Here is a 14,613-nt window from a genome sequence, read left to right on the forward strand (position 1 = left end):
TCTCCGCACCTGAATTAAAAATAATGTGTCCCTCTTGCATCTTTGCTTCCTTCTATATTATGATATATTTTGCCAAATCCCCAAAACAACAAAAAAAATGATTGAATGTAAATAGGGAAATTAGGTATATTATTAATCTTCTTTATAAAGGAAATCTTGAATAATTCATTATTTATATTATTACAATAATTAATATTTTTTATATTCTTTGGTTTATCAGAAGGAATAGTGGATACGGTTTAGGATCATTGTTATAATAGGCAAAATTGATGGTGATCGTACATAGTGGCTAGGAAGGGATTTAATGGCTACTGCTGCAGTTATTGGACTCAGTGGAGGAAAGAGACTCTTGAGTTCATCATACCATTACTTTGATATTATAGAAAAGCTTTCTTATGGCAGTGATTTTGGATCCACACACTACCAAATTGGATTTAAGTATTATGACTTTTTCACCGTAACCATGAACATATTTCATTTTATGTTGAGTATTGGCAATTGTTCCTTATGTTATCGAAAGAGAGCTTGGAATGGAAATAATTGAGGAACATACGGTGATGGAATATTCTAAGGTGATGCATCTTGCAATACTTAGTAGTTTCTTTAGCAGATTTTTGTATGTTTAAATGTTATTGTTTTTTGACAGGTTAGCAAGAAATGTGAAAAATGTGGCCATGGGGAAGCTACCTATTATACTAGACAGGTATCTTTAATGTAGATTTGCCAATTCAATTTGAAGCTCTTATTTAAGAGTCTAAATTTATTTATTTTAATCATTCTATTTCAGATGAGATCAGCAGACAAAGGGCAAACTACTTTTTACACATGTACCGGTTGTGGTCATCAGTCTCAGGAGAATTAGTGGTTTACTTTAAGGTTATGCTTAGTTTGGGAGAGAAAAGTGGAAGGAAAAAGAAAGATAAAGAGTGAAAACTGAGATGATTTTTTGGTAGGAGAGAAAATGAAAAGAAAGTTATTTTTTTTTTCTTCTTATTGGATTGTGTATAAAGGAAAAAAAAAACATGTACGTGAAATGTAATAAATACTTAAAACTTGGAATCAAATGTAGCAATTAATCTTTTCATTAAAAAAATATTTAGAAGATTTTTTTGTGTGCAGAATTATTTTTTTAATTTATTTATTTTACTAATTATTTTTATTATTTATCACTATATATTAATATTGAATTACTGATGTACTCATGCTTAAAATTTAGACTGGCCTATAACAGCGGATTCCTCTGGAAGTGCCAATTGCTTCTTGACTATGTCACACACCTTCTTCAGTGTCTCTGGGTTTGCCTGCTTGAAATAAAACTTTGTTGGTTATATCATCTTCCATATTACAAAACTTCATGCCACAAAAGAACTGGCCAAAGCATTTGCAAATTAAAAAATTACGAGCATAAGGCTACATAGATAATTCAATGTAAATGATATACACAAAGTTAAATATTTATGTTCTCCTGAGCTTTGATGATTACAAAATAAGGTTTGGTCTTTAATTAAATAAAGTGTTACAGACTACGATAAAATATAAATTATAAAGCACTCAGAGCCACAGAGAGACAAGCAGATTCCTCTTTCAGAGATGTTTGGTGTGTTTAAAAGGATAGTAGGGAAGATCTCCCCATACGAACAAACAAAGAAAAGGGGCAGTGGAAAGATTACCAAAGGAAAATAAAATCTTCTTTTGACATGCCTCTTAAGACTGAGCATACCAAAGACAAACACCACAACACACATCTAGCCTATTACAATTTGTTGTCATCAAAGTGAACATGTGGGCTTCATCCAAACTCACGAAGCTACATATATTAAAAGTATTTGATTTCTAACATTTATTATTGTGGTTCCTCAACCCATAATTGATGTTTCCTATACCAATTTTAATACTGAGATTCGCACGGGAAACAAATCACGTCGGTAGTGCAATGAAAATTAGAAATTTTCCTTACTTTCTCTTTTTGTATTTAATTAATTAATTTATTTATTTTGTTGTTGTTGTTGTTGTTGTTGTTGTTGTTGTTGTTGTTATTATTATTATTATTATTATTATTATTATTATTATTATTATTATTATCATTATTATTATTATTGTTTGTTTCATGTTTTTTCTTTCTTACTGATTTTTTCCCTTTTTTACACTTTCTGATTTTCTTGCTTGCAAGGTTCTTTCTTTGTACTTTGTTTTATGCATGTTTATTATTATTGTTATTATTATTATTTTAAAAAAAATTATGGAAGGTTCAAGCTATTTGAGAGGTACTTCAACTTCAAATTTCATGCTATTGTGCTATGGATTTATGTCTTCTTTCTTCATTCTTATTAATTCGTCTTTCATTTTCTTCTTTACAATTGTAGTCATGCTATTATCATATTTTTTTGTTCACTTCTCTGATCCCTTCTCTCCACCATGAGTAGGTCAGAACAATCACGGGATTTTAAAACATTAGGATTCCTCTTATTTTTCACTTGAATTTTTTTTTTGTGGTGAAGTGAATGACAATGAGAAAAATCTCATAGAAATGGTGATGAGTTCTATTCTTTTGCATTGTCTTTTAAATTTAAGTTGTTAAGACAGTGCAGTTAATAGAACATGAACATGGATTTGAAATTGTTAATTTTTTTCTATTATTGCAGGTAATTAGAGGAAATAGTGTGGTCATTGTTGAGGTGCTTCAAATTCAAGTATTTAAGTATAAATTAACAATTGTTAAGTGACCTGACAAATGTAAATATGGAGTAATTTATATTATAATTGACATGCTGTTATATATTTATAAAAAAACTATTTTACTTATTTGAAATTTCAATTCTCAATTTAATTACACTTTTTTTTTACTTTTTAATCCTTTTAGTTTTAAACATTTATTTTGTTTATTATGTTTAAGCCTTATGAGATTCATCTTAATATAGTTTGTTAATTTTGTGATCTGAAACAATTGTTTTACATGAACATCAAGTTTCCTTAATCAAGTGATTCATGCGTATACACAGGTTTTAAATTCGCATAAACATCAACCTTTGAAGTCTCTTAATCAAGTGACTCATACGTATGCATGGGTTTCAAATTCACATGAATATCAACCTTTGAAGTTTGGTTAATCAAATGACTCAAACAATTTGACAATTGATCAACTCTACTATTTACATCTATTTAATATGAATGTTAGTTCTTTTATCTTTTTACAATCTCTTTCTTTTTTTTCTTCCATCAAAAATCATTTAGACAAAAGACCCGTGCATGTGCACGGATTACTGACTAGTTATTATATAAAAGCTAATTACTCTCACTAAAACTTGTTCGATTCTTAAACTTGACCTTAAACTTAAATTTAACATCCTTATTAATTAGGTTATGGAGATGTACAGAACTGTAAACTATAAGGTCCATGCTTTGATAAAGGTTATGCTCTGAGCCTTGAAACCCTGCATATATGACCAATGCTTCATAGCAGGCATGCATGTCTTGTACAAGCTGAGAATATATACCAAGAGGCCAACACATGTTTTGCTAAGAACAACTACTAGTCTACAATCCCTATATCAAATGTAACACTTGGCCACTTTTCATGCTCTGCTAATATATACTACAACTTACAATTTTGTAAATTCTTTAAACTAATAAATACATACAATACACACGCATACACATAAATTAAGGATTTATAAGCATAATTACCATATGCTTGGCTCATCTTTTATGCAGTTTCGAAGGCAGAAACATATCATGATAATTAAATGTAACCATGAACAAGTAGTTGATCTCAAAACATACATGTGTGACCCCTAGAAAGTAGGCATAACCTTAACTCTTGAGAAGCAACCTATATAGACTCAGCCTAGGGTATAATGAGAAATGCTCCTGAAATCATTGCAATTTGCATGCATGACTAGTCATAATGTTATGTCATCAAGAACAACCACAAGAAATGTTGGCCAATATAAGGGGAAAAGAAATTAAATGACAATTGATTAACTGAACTTTACTAACTGGTAATTAATTAAATGAAATTCCACTCGATCGCCTTTAAATTAATCAATCTACAAAGTGTACTTTTAATAGAAAGTATTAGTCATTTCTATCAGAGAAAAGCTTGATGTCGTAGGCATGCATGATGAAACATAAAGATAATTTGATGTTGATGAAATTGAAACTACAAAAGAACTAGAGCAACATTTTAATCATGAATAAAAAGGGAATCAAATAAATAACAATAGCAATAGGCATGTAAAAATGAACAAAAGGAGAAACCAACTCTCCAAATCAGAAAAATAATGCACACTTAAAACGTGGATGAAGAAATTAAGAAGAGGATCGGAAGAAGGGAACACCACAAAGAGAGCAAACAGAGAGAGAGAAAGAGTTGTGTCAAGGTGACGTCTTTCGAGAGATAGAAGAATGAAAAGAAAAAGAGAAAAAAGCGGAATTTTTAAAGAAAGAGAAAAACTTCAAAGAAAGGAGAAGGGGCTGAGAGACCAGAAGGGGGAGGGAGAAGAAGAGGAGTAAGAGGCAAAATTAAGAAGTTTGCATTTTGTGACGGTTAATTCTTTATATATTAAGAACGTCAACTTTAGGGACGAAAATATTATATTTAATAAATCTAAAAATATAAAACATTAAAATAAACATTTAAAAAATAATATTAAAATATATTTTTTATTCTCATAAAATTAAAATATATTATTTTTAAGCTTAAAATACGTTTAAGATATCTGAATTTATATTTTATTTTACATCAATAATATACATAATTAATATAAAAAATGACATATTAATATTAATTATATGATATAAAAAATTATTATCATAAATTTAAATTTACTTGAACCTATTTTTTAAAAAAAGTGACACATTTTTAAATTTATTAGGATAAAATATTACTAAAATTTTACAGTAATAAATATTAAATATTTTCATATGTATGAGAACAAAAATCATTAAAAAAATATATAAAAAACCAAAAGTGATATTTAACCCAATTTTAATTATTTTTCAGTCATTTCCAATGCATGCATCATTGTAAATGCCTAGCTCTCTAAGCTTGAGATGGTGAGCACACAGACTTTGATGTGCGGAAGCAAGAGATATGACCTCGTCATTGGTTTGACTTCATGCTAGCCCATTATAATACCAAAATAGGTCATTTTCCAAAATTAGTTATCAGTATGGGTGTTTTAATTAAAAAAATATTTATCTGCTGAGATGATTTTTGTCAATTAGAATTTTAGAAATACCACTCTAAGTAACATTTTACATTTTTTGTTTGTCCAACAATAGGATGTCTTTCTTTGAGTGACTTCTTTTAAGTGTTTTATTAATATAGGAAGCATCATCAATGTTGATCAAGCTAACTCTAAAAAAGAAAAGTTGATGCCAAATACCAAACAGAGATTAAACATACTAGGATGACACCTCATTTACTGAAAAAACACCTAAAAAGACATAAATCAAAATGAGGTCTTCTAGTATATGATAAATGAAAAACACATGCAACTTAAAGTGAGGCTTCCTAAATCTTAGTTGGCAGAAATTATCCCTAAATAATTTTTTAAAACATTCTATTGATAAATAATTTTACAAAATTACCCATTTTAGTAAAAAAAACAAAAAAAAAAGTTCATGCTAGCATGTCGTCTTCATTCACACTCGGGAGGGGTTATATTATAGCATGATTTCTATTAAATGGCAAACATTCAAGCTCATATCAATTTGGACATGATAAGATGGCGAATAGGTTACAAGTATGTCATTGATCGAGGAAAAAAAGTTAAAGGTTGCCTTTAGTTCTCTAGAGTCTATTTATAGAACTCCTTATATCATTGATAGAGGAAAAAAGATAGACAACACATGTGATGAATTAACGGTCAATTAAATTAATAGGGCAGCAGTCATAAAAAGGGTAGGTAGTTAGATTATAATGCATTTAGCCTTTGCATTGCTATTAGGGGTAGGTAAGCGGGTAGGCCCGTCCGTATTGGCAGCGGAATGGGTTAGCTTGTCCCGCATCCTTACCACGAACCAAATAAATTGGTTCGTCCCTGTCCCGCGGATCCTGTGGGTTAAACAGGCTGGTCTGTGAGTCTAATTTTAAAAAAAATTCAATTTCAATAAAAATATAACACAATCAAATTAAATTCAATACAAATGTAAATAAAATCTCAACAATTAGTCAATTACATCAATAAAATAAATAATGTTTTAACAAAAGAGAATCCAAGCAATAAATCTAAAATATGAAACTTAAACATCTGCAACAACAAATGATTTCATATTTGGAGCAATAAAATCCTAATGCGGACAACCCATAGGCCAAACCCGCATAGTCCGCGGGTCAAGCGGGACGGACAAAAAAATATGACATATAATCATGGACAGTTTAAAAAAATTGGTCCGTTATCCGCGTGAATCGCAGGTTCCGCAGACCAATCGATAGACCTGAGCCCGTTTACCCACCCCTAATTGTTATATTTTGACCTTATTAATTATGAATTGTCGACCAAGAGGTTAATTAACATTGCCTGATTAGTATGGTTCATTCATCATAAACATCAGTTTCTTTTTTCCTATTTTAGGATGAAGATAGCATTATTTCATGAATAGAAACCCGACCAAAAAGTACATAATATAGTGCAAGCAAGATATCTAAAACAACTAATGCAACAAGTTTAGGCTCATCTCATATCTTTTAATCAACAAATTAAATATCGTCCAAAAGAGTGAAAGACACTACTAGAACTAACTCTGAATAATAAGCACGAGGGAAAATGCATTAATAATTAAGAGATCCCAAAATAGTTAATTAATAAGACTAGATATGAGCATCCCTTCATCAACAATCATCCAAAAGACATAACGACAGCAAAATAAAGCATAAACGGGATTTAAGTACATAATATAGTGCAAGAGATGCCAAAACATATGAACATTCATCCATAGAACGTGACAAAAGTCACCGACAGCAAAATAAGTATGTAACTGTACACCATAAAAAAATTATTTAACTCCCTAAACACATGGCTGAATCCTTCTATTCTTTTAGTTGCTGGTCTTATGAATCTCTTCTTATATCTATAATGTATGCAAAGTTGTATAAACTATTTTAGGTCATAAATGGCTGGCGAAATTATTGCTAACCTTGACTTATTCTCCCTTCGTGGACCTCCATACATTATACATATTTTGAACCAAAAATTATATTCTAACTGAAAAACACTATTTGCAAAGCACCGTTTACTGAAAAAATAGGAATTTTTTGGTTTTATTGAAACGTCTATTTGATGGGTTAAAAATGAAAACTTAACACATATTAATTAAGGGGGACATTGTTACACGAAATTTAAGAATAATTACATATTTTAAAATACTCAAGTAATTAGTATGTGTTAGGACCGTACAAAACGTTTAATTACAAATGGTCGTCGGATTAAGTTTATTAATTTTTATACTAATTATTTTAAAAGTCATATTTTATCATACGTTTCTTATTAGTTGACTTATATTGATAGTGTATGTAAATTGTATTCTTAAAATAAATATGTATGAAATTAATTTTTCTTTTTTTATAGTAGTATAAGTAACCTGGTCTACTAGTTCACTATTGTTTTAAATATATAGCATGCCATAATAATTAATAAATCCCCTTATGTTTTAGCATTTTAATATAAAATTCATTTGGATCGAACTATATATTATGTCAAATTAATAAAAATAATAATAATATAGTAAAAAAAAGTATAATTATTCAAGCCCCAACTTCAAAATTTTAAAGTTTTTACGCTAACTAATTAGTTTGTACAGTTAATTCAATTAAATACCCAATCAATTCAGTGAATAATAAAGCAAGTCGAACGGTGGGTTTTTACATTTGCTTTAGAATATGTCAAAGCAAATCCTTTCAAGTCGCAAAGATCTTTCATTTTTGTCTGTTCTTTAACGGTCACCTGCTACGTCATGTATGCGGGAGCGTGTAGCTAGCCGAGCACGCAACGGAAACGATGCAGATTTGATTTTGTTAGTACATTTGTCTCCCATACACTTTACTTTAATTAAATACTACTTATATTATTATGATTTAACAATTTATGAAGCATTCAAGATTGTATACATCAACTAATTACATTTTATTAGTTCAACGGTCATCTATGATGAAGGTGCATCTCCACTGACTAAACAACTCAACAAAAGGTGCATCTATATGAAGATGAATCAAAATAGTTATTCATAGATAAAAATAATAAATAATAAATAAATTATATTTTCATTAATTTAAAATTAACATATTTATCTTAATTTTTTTTAAAAAAATATCTCATCCAACTCTTTAAAAATTGAAATACGTGATTTGATTTTAATGAGAGAAGTTTAGTTTGTTTTCCCTCCTTATTTCTTGTTTTATAAGTATACTTGAAAAAAATTATCCAATCTGAACCGTAGTCAAAAGAAATCTTTTTTTCTAAATGATTAAGATTATGAAACCTCTTTAAGTACTTGATCAATATTTTATTCAATTTTATGTACGTTTTCTATGTGGCATATATCTTGGGATAAGAGTTTAATTTTAATTTATCATATCCAGTTTTGTCTTTTAATTAAAAACATATTTTATAAGACTTTAAATTTTTTTCTTTCATAATAATTTTTCTCATCTTAAATACGATTTTCTTCCTTGATACTATAAAAAAAAAACTTAAAAAGCTCTAAAATCATATTTTGACATACCATTTAAATAATCTAAATTTATATAAATCGAACTAAACTTTGAATAAGTCCGCAAATATATAGTTTCAAAATAGTCTCATAAATTTCAATAAAATGGTAATAGTAGCACTAATAAAGCTATTATTATGTTATTTATATTTATTAAAAATGGGCTGCTTGACCTTCTCCTATCTTCTATTACAATTTAAATAATTAAAATAATGAGAAAACATGTATTACGATCATATAAAATTTTACATTGATCAGAAAAAAAGCTATCTTATACATAATAAAATTTAGCTCACATTGAATAACTAGAATATAATAAAGAAAAAATTTTAGATGTAATGTTTTAGCTGACATCTGAATAAGTAGAATATAATAAAGGATAAATTTCAGATATAATTTTTTAACTCACATCAAAGTTGTTCCAAATAATTTTAGAATTTAATGTTTATACATTGATGGTGTAAAATAGTTTTATACCATCATTCAATCTCAAATTATCGTTTAAATTATTTATAAATAATTACTTTAAAAGTGAATAAACTTATCATATAAAATGAAAATAACTATATAAAAAATTTTACATTATACGTGCATAATTCTTTTTCTCATGGTTTTATTACTACAAAAATATAAGCTTCTTACTTATAATATAAAGCTGTTTCATTAGCTGGGGGTGATTACTGGAATTTCTAATATCAATTACTAAATTAAGTGCATTTATTAATACATGCTTTTTTTATTAGATGCAAATGGGAGATAATTATAAAATTAATTATTTTAATTCAATTTTGTCGGAGCTAAGAGCTCTAAAAAAAGTCTAATTTTAAAAATTGCATTAAAAGGTATAATAAATAGTTTTAGATGGATATTCATTTGTTCTCTCCTTTGGGGGAAATTTATGCACATCTTGTGCTGAAATTAAAACCGCTTACAAAAAAAAATGTACCAATTCATCCGCTTTTTAACGGGTTCAAATTATATATCTCCCACGTATGTGCAGGAACTAAAAAAATATATAAATAAAAACTAAAAATGGAAGAATTTGTAGTTGAACTGAATAGTACTACACCATTTTCCCGATGCATCTTACCTGTTTTCAAGTGGGAAAGACATACGCATTTTTTTTTTAATGAAAGTATTATTCAATGTCAAAAATTAATATTGAAATTTATTAAAGAAGTTAACTTCCTCCAATAAATATTTTGAATGTGTTGGTGAAAGAGATATTTAGTTGCAACTTGCAAAATTGGAGAAATCATTCAGTGTTGTAAAATTCAACGCACATCTGGGTCACTGGTCCAGGATTTCAGCTTTTAATTCCACAATTATTAGAATCAACATATGTGAATTTATGTGTTGGAGCTGAAGTGCTAATGAGGTAATAATAATAAATGGTCAGGAACACAATCAATGAGATTTTATTGTGTTTTCACCATTACCATTGTGCTACAGGATCACCACTTGCAAGGCAAGCACTACCGCAGCTTTCAACATCCAAATAGACAAAGAAAATAAAAAGTGAAAACTGCACGGAAAAGCTGGCATAGTAACAAAATAACCATATAGGCCAATATTATGTCGTGTTATATTTTGGTAGAACAGAGTTAGATAAGAATGAGAACTTTTAAATCCTCTTACAACTTCTCCCTACAATTTTTCTTACTTAATTTGTATAGTATAAGTAACTAAATATTAAATATATTTATTTTTTTTATAAAGTATTGAGAAGATTTGTAAAAGAATATACTAGTAACATTGTTCAATAAGAATATCCTGTGCAATCAATTAACAAAAGCTCTTCAAACATTGTAAATTGAACAGAGAGAGACAGAGGGGTTTAACAAATCAAGGAAAAAGTTTCTGTTCCGCTTAGAATTTTTACCTGCCTTGGGTGTTCACATGATCTGCCTCTCTGGCATAAAAAAATTATGGAAATAAAATACTACTATAATCCATCATCGGTACCATCCAAGTAAACTGCATGCCAGCTTATACAAAGCAACAAATGAAAAACAACACACAATTACACACTAAATTATACAGTAAGTAATAAACATTTACACACTCAACACTAATTGCATAGCTTTCAATTAACATTTAACACTATCTTGTCTTTTCCTTTTTCCTCTTCATTCTAACAAGTGGTGACTATAATTATTTTAACCACAAACATTTTACCGACTCCACTTAATTGCATAGCTTTCAATGAACACTATCTTGTAATTTTCCTCTTCACTCTAAATGTTCTTTTACCATAACTTAACCAAACACAAGGATCGTGAGGGAAGATATAATAATACACCGAACCATTATTCTAAAGTCAACTTGCTAGGTCTAGAATATCTCTTAGCTTCATATTAAGAAGAGACCACAATCATTGCAATAAGCAAACCACAACTCCCATCCCCTTCTCTCTTCTCCACAAACAATGTCTTCTTCTTTTCTCTTCCCTCAAACTCAATCCACAGTCATCCCAGACCCTTCAACCTACTTCTCACCAAACCTCCTTTCATCACCACTCCCCACAAACTCTTTCTTCCAAAACTTTGTTATTCCTAATGGGACACAGCCTGAGTACATTCATCCTTACCTCATCCAATCCTCAAACTCTTCACTCTCAGCCTCATACCCTCTTCTCCTCTTCACCACAGCACTCCTGTACCAAGCTTTTGTGCCAGATCTCACTATCTCTGCCTCTAAAACATACTCATCATATCAACAAAACCGTGTAGTCTCATCCTACAGTGACCTTGGTGTCACTTTGGACATTCCAAGCTCCAACCTTAGATTCTTTCTTGTCAGAGGAAGCCCTTATATAACTGCTTCTGTCACAAAGCCAACACCTCTTTCCATCAAAACAGTGCACACCGTAGTTTCCTTGTCTTCAGATGATTACAACACCAAACACACCCTTAAGCTTAACAACACTCAGGCATGGATCATATACACCTCCTCTCCAATCTACTTGAACCATGTTCCTTCTGAGGTTACATCCAAGCCATTTTCTGGCATCATTCGTATAGCGGCTTTGCCTGATTCTGATTCCAAGTATGTGGAAACTCTTGACAAGTTCAGTTCTTGTTACCCTGTGTCTGGTGATGCAGCACTCAAGAAACCATTTAGTGTTGAGTATAAATGGCAAAAGAAACGTTCTGGGGACTTGCTCATGCTGGCTCACCCTCTTCATGCTAAGCTTCTGTCATATGATCGTGATGTTACTGTGCTGAATGATTTTAAGTATAGAAGCATTGATGGTGACCTTGTTGGTGTTGTTGGAGATTCATGGGTGTTGGAAACCAATCCTATTCCTGTGACATGGAATTCTAACAAAGGTGTGGAGAAAGAGTCTTATGGCGAGATTGTCACGGCGCTTGTTAAGGATGTTCAAGCGCTGAATTCTTCAGCAATAGGAACAAATTCATCTTATTTCTATGGGAAGCAGGTTGGAAGGGCTGCGAGGTTGGCGTTGATAGCGGAAGAAGTGTCTTACCCTAAAGTGATTCCAAAGGTTAAGAAATTTCTGAAGGAGACTATTGAGCCCTGGTTGGATGGAACTTTCAAAGGGAATGCTTTTCTCTATGAAAGAAAATGGCGTGGACTTGTTACTAAACATGGCTCTACAGATTCAACTGCTGATTTTGGGTTTGGAATTTACAATGATCACCATTTCCATTTGGGGTACTTCATTTATGGAATTGCAGTTCTTGCAAAGATTGATCCTCAATGGGGACAAAAGTACAAGCCACAAGTTTATTCACTTGTGACAGATTTTATGAACTTGGGCCAAAGATATAACTCAGATTATACACGCCTAAGGTGTTTTGATCTTTATAAGTTACACTCTTGGGCTGCAGGGTTGACTGAATTTGAAGATGGAAGGAATCAAGAAAGTACAAGTGAAGCAGTGAATGCATACTATGCAGCAGCATTGCTGGGTCTAGCATATGGTGACTCAAGTCTTGTTGACACTGGATCAACGCTGGTGGCGTTGGAGATTCTTGCTGCACAAACCTGGTGGCATGTGAAAGCAGAAGACAACTTGTATGAAGAAGAATTTGCAAAAGATAACAGAATAGTGGGTGTTCTGTGGGCTAACAAGAGGGATAGTAAACTATGGTGGGCCCCTGCTACGTGTAGAGAGTGTAGGCTTGGAATCCAAGTGCTACCCTTGTTGCCTATTACTGAGACATTGTTCTCTGATGCTGATTATGTGAAGGAGCTTGTGGAATGGACAGTGCCCTTTTTAAGTAGTCAAGGGTGGAAGGGGATGACCTATGCCTTGCAAGGAATTTATGATAAGAAAACAGCATTGCAGAATATTAGAAAGTTGACAGGTTTTGATGATGGGAATTCGTTCACTAATCTCTTGTGGTGGATTCACAGCAGATGAGGAGGAGGAGTGTTTGCACACAAGCTTCTGGACAAGTTTTTTATTTTTGCAATATTATTTTTAAATTTGATTCTTGTCAACATATTTTATTTTCTGTTATTTATGAAATTCTACATCTTGTATCAGTGATTGTTAATGTGATGGGGGTAAATTTGAGCTTTGGGAATTTTCAAGAATTTAACAAAATTTGCAGTATAGCAGATTTTTCTACTGTATTAGCAGTTCAGTTTCCTGTAATTTTCAACAGTGTTTCTAGTGCAAAAAAACACACTTTGCTTATGTTGTCAAGTGGTGTTAAGAGACAATTGAATCAAATCAACAAATGATGTTCAAGCCTATTGAAACAGCAAAGGTCTATGGAAAAACTTGCCATGACTTATCTTTTTTGTGATCAGGTGGCCTATGTGTTTCACTACATAGTATGATTAGGATCTTTAGGTCCAATCGACCTTTCCTTCGGAATCAAAGATGCCCAAAGAAAACAAGGCACATCAACACAAATGTGCTCTTACTCTTACTGGCACAAACAAGTCTATATTGATTTAACGTTTTGTTTCTCTAGAAGTATCTGAAACGCTGATAGTAATGTATTCGGAAAAAGCAACACTAGACTCAAACAATTTCATAGAAAAATCTTCACAGATTCCGAGGTTCACTGGACAACACTTGAGTTTGTGAAAATAACTATTGAAGCAAAATATTTATAATTTGTACAATTGGTCCCAATTCAATTTCGAAAGAAATTGCAAGAGCATATTACCACGGTAGAAGCCAGAGAAATCCACAATTTGTTCAGATTTGGCTCATCCACCAACAGTGGTAGAGATCTTGACATACATTGTACTGCTCGCACAACCACTGTTTCTGAGTGAGATTGCAGAACTGACTCAACTGAGATTCAATGAACAACAAGGTATGGATTTCCTAAGCAACTTAAGCATACTTCCAATAATATTTTTTTACAGAAATGATTGTAAGACAAATTTTTTGTCTCAGTCCAACAGAACTCAAAGTTGGATCACTGATGCACGAGATAAGAAGGATAAACCAGAAAAAGGAACAAAAACAAAAGAGATTGTGTTTAATTAACTTATTTTATGAAAAAAAATATACTTTTGTAAAGAAAATTTAAGGGTAATATCTTAGGTCAATCAAAATTAGAATTTTATCTTGATAATTAGCCCTTTGAGCTATAATTATGTAAGTTATTGAAATCAAAGTAAACTCTATTTTTGATTGAGGAATAATATCAAAAAGCATCTAAAATATTGCACTTTTTGTCAACTTGTTTATCAGAAAACAACCTGCATATGGAACATAATTAGAAGAAGAAAAAAGTCTTTTTTCTTGTTTGTGTTCACACTTCAAAACTGTTGATACAACACACTGTTTGCAGGGCCCCGCAGAGACAAATATAACTGCATACATTCCACTCCATTACATCAACATCAGGCCACACTACTCCACTACACATTCCCAAGTCATCTCATAGCTAGCCACATTTGACATTT

At 31.0% G+C, this 14,613-nt stretch overlaps 1 protein-coding gene and 1 long non-coding RNA gene across 2 annotated transcripts; both read left to right on the plus strand.

The window, feature by feature from the left end:
* Positions 1-228: 228 nt before the first annotated feature.
* LOC114424608 lies at positions 229-835 on the plus strand. The gene is made up of 3 exons (XR_003669038.1): positions 229-572; positions 652-703; positions 788-835. It is a non-coding gene; the product is annotated as an uncharacterized LOC114424608 (long non-coding RNA).
* Positions 836-11,058: 10,223 nt separating this feature from the next.
* On the plus strand, positions 11,059-13,438 carry LOC114422715 (probable endo-1,3(4)-beta-glucanase ARB_01444). Its single transcript, XM_028389203.1, has one exon. The coding sequence runs from the start codon at positions 11,141-11,143 to the stop codon at positions 13,100-13,102; it is 1,962 nt and encodes a 653-aa protein (XP_028245004.1). The 5' UTR covers positions 11,059-11,140; the 3' UTR covers positions 13,103-13,438.
* The last annotated feature ends 1,175 nt before the right edge of the window (positions 13,439-14,613 follow it).

Source organism: Glycine soja, chromosome 8, assembly GCF_004193775.1.
Source record: "Glycine soja cultivar W05 chromosome 8, ASM419377v2, whole genome shotgun sequence".
NCBI classification, from domain to species: domain Eukaryota; kingdom Viridiplantae; phylum Streptophyta; class Magnoliopsida; order Fabales; family Fabaceae; genus Glycine; species Glycine soja.